The sequence below is a fragment of the Littorina saxatilis genome, linkage group LG14, assembly GCF_037325665.1.
Source record: "Littorina saxatilis isolate snail1 linkage group LG14, US_GU_Lsax_2.0, whole genome shotgun sequence".
NCBI classification, from domain to species: domain Eukaryota; kingdom Metazoa; phylum Mollusca; class Gastropoda; order Littorinimorpha; family Littorinidae; genus Littorina; species Littorina saxatilis.
The window spans coordinates 38,759,759-38,764,758 of NC_090258.1; the positions used below are offsets into that span (position 1 = coordinate 38,759,759).

The 5,000-nt window shown below is 40.6% G+C and overlaps 1 protein-coding gene across 2 annotated transcripts in view; it reads left to right on the plus strand.

Annotated features, from left to right (window-relative positions):
* LOC138947721 (microfibril-associated glycoprotein 4-like) overlaps window positions 1-5,000 on the plus strand; it is a 10,214-nt gene that overhangs the window by 3,855 nt on the left and 1,359 nt on the right. For both annotated transcript variants that reach the window (XM_070319261.1, XM_070319260.1), the window contains exon 3: window positions 3,064-3,232. In XM_070319261.1, coding sequence (XP_070175362.1) covers window positions 3,064-3,232 — 169 coding nt within the window. The remainder of the gene's footprint in view (window positions 1-3,063; window positions 3,233-5,000) is intronic.

Here is a 5,000-nt window from a genome sequence, read left to right on the forward strand (position 1 = left end):
AAGCAAAAGTGAGTCTATGTACTCACCCGAGTCGTCCGTCCGTCCGTCCGTCCGTCCGTCCCGGCGTCCGTCCGGAAAACTTTAACGTTGGATATTTCTTGGACACTATTAAGTCTATCAACACCTGATGTGGCCTGATGGTGTATGGTTATAAGATCTCAAAAAACATGTGCGGCAACTTGACCTCACTTCAAGTTCAAGGTCACAGGGGCCGTAATTGTTGTCTTAAAAACGACCATTTTTCACATTTTCGCATTTTTTTTCTGAAGTTATCGAGAATGGCAACCTTAGCTATGTATGCTATACAGGGCAATGGAAGCCCTATCTTTGGACACCAGTTTGGTTGACTTTGCTTCAAGGTCAAGGTCGCAAGGGTCCTTTAAAGTTGGATTGTATACATATTTTGAAGTGACCTTGACCCTGAACTATGGAAGATAACTGTTTCAAACCTAAAAATTATGTGGGGCACATGTTATGCTTTCATCATGAGACACATTTGGTCACATATGATCAAGGTCAAGGTCACTTTGACCCTTATGAAATGTGACCAAAATAAGGTAGTGAACCACTAAAAATGACCATATCTCATGGTAGAAAGAGCCAATAAGCACCATTGTACTTCCTATGTCTTGAATTAACAGCTTTGTGTTGCATGACCTTGGATGACCTTGGGTCAAGGTCACATGTATTTTGGTAGGAAAAATGTGTAAAGCAGTTCTTAGTGTATGATGTCATTGCTAGGTTTAGTTATTTGACCTTGACCCTGAAGGTCAAGGTCATGTAAAGGTCAAGGTCAAGCATGTGAGTTGTATGGGCTTTGCCCTTCTTGTTTTTTTATAAAACGATCCAAAATTACTTTTATTTTATTCTTCATCATGTTCTGATTCCAAAAACATATAAATATGTTATATTCGGATTAAAAACAAGCTCTGACAATTAAAAATATAAAATTATGATTAAAATTAAATTTTCGAAATCGTTTTAAAAACAATTTCATCTTATTCCTTGTCGGTTCCTAATTCCAAAAACATATAGATATGATATCTTTGGATTAAAAACACTCTCAGAAAGTTAAAACGAAGAGAGGTACAGTAAAGCGTGCTATGCAGCACAGCGCAACGGCTACCGCGCTGAACAGGCTCGTCACTTTCACTGCCTTTTGCACCAGCGGCGGACTACGGTCATTGTGACAAAAAGCAGTGCGTTCAGTTTCATTCTGTGAGTTCCACAGCTTGACTAAATGTAGTAATTTCGCCTTACGCGACTTGTTTTGTATTTGTGGTGGTCATCGTTGTAGTTGTTTGTGTTGTTGTTTGTGTTGTTGTTGTTGTTGTTGTTGTTGTTGTTGTTGTTGTTGTTGTTGTTGTTGTGCATGTTGTTGTCGTCGGTCATTGTTGTTAATCTCGTTGCTGTAAATACAAAGTGTTTCGTTAAAGTATCAGTGGTTACGCTTAATGATAATGTGAAACGCGGTCAAAGATGTATCTTCATGAGCAGTCTATATAGGCACCTTACTATTTCAGGCCTTTATGCGTTACTGAAATGGTCAATAGCCAATATGGGAGTATTTTACTTTTTCAAATTTGTGTGCTTAAAGGGAACCTATTGGTCTGGGAAATCCATTGTACCTTAATCTAGAGGCACATGGACCAATTTGCTCCAATCCACCACTAGTATGATAACTAATTAAATCTTAATCAATTTGAGTGAATGCGCTACAGGGCGCCACTTATCTCCGGTGCTGGAAACAAAACGTAAGACAGGGGTGCCGCCTAGCGGCAAGAATACCGCCCTCTAGCTCTATGACGCTCTTTAATTGCCCATCTTATACAATTTAAAGAAGCTTTCAATTTACTTTCTTTTGCAAAGTGAAAGCAGGCCTCCTCCGCGATAGCATGATTTATTTATTTTATTTCATTTATTTATCTTTAAACGCAGAATCTCTATGACGCTCTTTAATTGCCCATCTTAAACAATTTAAAGAAGCTTTCAATTTACTTTCTTTTGCAAAGTGAAAGCAGGCCTCCTCCGCGATAGCATGATTTATTTATTTTATTTCATTTATTTATCTTTAAACGCAGAATCGTATTCGTCATGTTATACCTTCGGAATCGATCTTAGTGCCTATTTCCTCAAGTATTATACCCTAAAAGATCAGTTCTAACAGCTGAAATCGATGGGAACAAAAACGGCCAATCCTGTGCGAGAATCAGGACTTCTGTACATTTGTCTTTTTTCTTGCGTAAATACCGGTATTCGGGTACAGCGTCACATAATTATTTGTCTTGGCTCTAAAGACAGAAGACGATTTTATATCAACCATGTGCAGTACACTAGGAATAGTGCCTGACTTGATTTAATTCAATACATTCACGCACACACACACACACACACACACACACACACACACACACACACACACACACACACACACACACACACACACACACACACACACACACACACAAAATACTGTGTTCACATCGTGTCCACTTTAGCTGCAGTAGGGGTATTACATAAATAAACTTGTCCTTCGATTTACACACTCAATACACCGTCACTGTATTCATTTCTTTTTGTGTGAATAATGTCTTAGAAACTGCCATTTCAAATAACAATGACTGCTGCTGAGATAGTTACAGAACACACAAAAAGGAAAGGGAAGTCACATTTAAAATTGACAATTAAAACAATGGAAAATGCGTTACAAACAGCACAGCCCGTTCACGCTGCTATGAGGAAGATGAAAACTCACTGCGATAGATCATGATTCAAGTTTTCTTTGTATCAAATGAGAACTACTGTCATCAGATAAGCTATTAAGAGCGACCGTTACTGTGATAGATACAGGTTGCTCATTGTGCTTATAAACAAGTTGATTTTAGAAGTGTATTTATGTACGAGTGTGTTTCTGATTGTTGTCTGTGTGTTTTGAGTAATGCGACGTGGTGCACGTGCCAACAGACAATTTTCCATGTTTATGTACGACGAATATGAACGTCAAAGCATTCTTATCTTATTTTATCTTAAAATGAATAGTGCTCACAATAGAATGCTTTTCAGACTGTGACGGCTGGCAAGAAGCAGGCTACCCGAACGGTGTTTACTGGGTGAGACCGTCACTCAACACAGAGGCGTTCAGAGTGCGCTGCTCCATGGAGTGGAACAGGACTGTCATCATGTCCCGAACCAGCAACACCCTGGACTTTAACCGTTCGTGGGTTGACTACAGGTCGGTTTGGGTCATAATCTGAAGGGCGTTGTTGATGAGAATGGGTGCAGTGTCCAAGTGGTGAAGGTTTTTATGTGAATATATGTGTATGTGTGTTGGGGTGAGGGTTGGAGGGTGTCGTGTGTATATATATATATGTCTCCCATGCCAACAGAAGCTACCATTCAGAAAATGGTTTGCTTCTTAGTTGGATACCATGGGTTGACAACTCTCGCCATCAGTACCACCTGGCCACTTATGAGACACAATAGTGTCGAAACACGTGTCTGGTCTAGGTACAAAAACAATGGTCCTCATCAGGACTAGATTACCTTGTGATACGTCCCCCACAAAGGGACTTTGCTCTGTAAATCTCGGTCCCCCTTGAGGAGGGTCTGATGCTCCCAATAGGCTGTCTGTGAAGGGATACTTATTTCTCTCTCTTTCTCTGCTAAGAGATTTTAACAAATCTCGGAAGAAAATCTCTGCTGACTTTCAATTGTTTCTTTCACAATTTCTGAATGTCTCGCAGAATTACACGCCCCTGAGGAAGGCCTGGCAACAGGTCGGAAATTTGGGCTGCCACTTAAAATTCTTTGTTTGGCTTTTCTTTTCCTTGATTTTGTTATATATATATATATGACTTTCAATTGTTTCTTTCACAATTTCTGATGTTTTATATATATATATATATATACGACTTGTGTCTGTGTGTGTGTGTGTCCGCGATGCCAAGCCAAAGTTCTCGATCGATCTTTTTCAAATTTGGAGGCCATATTCAGCTACATCCCGGACACAACCTCATCGATGAGATATTTCAACACGTGCTCTCAGCGCGCAGCGCTGAACCGATTTTGGTTTTTCTCTGGATCCATTTCCAGTAACTCTTCCTTATCTTCTCCAGTGTTTTCAGCGTTTACCTCCCTTCCTTCGTGTGACGTCAATCCATATTCCCGTTTCTATTTTTAGAAGGTCACTGTCGACAACGCTCAATCCATATTCCCGTTATACTATTTTTAGAAGGTCACTACTCTTCTCCAGTCTTTTGCGCGTTTATCTCCCTTCCTTCGTGCGGTGCGCCGGCAAAACCGGCGTACACCCGGAAAAGCCGGGTCCCCGGCGCAGCCGGGTATTCGGCTCGACTTCTTCCCGGCGAAGCCGTACCCGGCGAAGCGGGTATTCATCTAGTATATATATATATATAGTATATATATATATATATATATATATATATATATATATGTGTGTGTGTGTGTGTGTGTGTGTGTGTGTGTGTTTGTGTGTGTGTCTGTGTGTGTTTGGGGGTATCGTGTGTGTGTCTTTGTGTGTATACGTGTGTTCTTGGTTGTGTGCGTTTGTGTGTGTGTGGTCGAGTTTATAAACGTCGAGGCACACAAGGCCAAGGACCTTTGCTTTAGAGTCAACAGGTTGAGAGTTAGAAAAATATCAAGAATAACTACAGATCGGAAGCAGAAGTTCAAGGCCACAAAAATTAATCTGCACAAGAGATGGTGGTCTATTTGGAGACAGGTAACTCGACTGTTTCAATCCTCGATCTTTGTAACCTCAAAATGTTGACTCCCTTGAACTTCCATGCCTCGGCGTGTTCATCTTTGAATGACCTTTTGTCGAACACGTTTGCATGGGATAAGGGTCACTGGGTTACTTAATCGGAGCAACACAGAATTCAGGTGAATGTTACGTTGGCATTATCAGGTTATTGGTTGGTCTGTCGGTAAGTTGTTGGCCTGGTAAGGATAGTGCATAGAAGGATATAACTTTCCGGCTA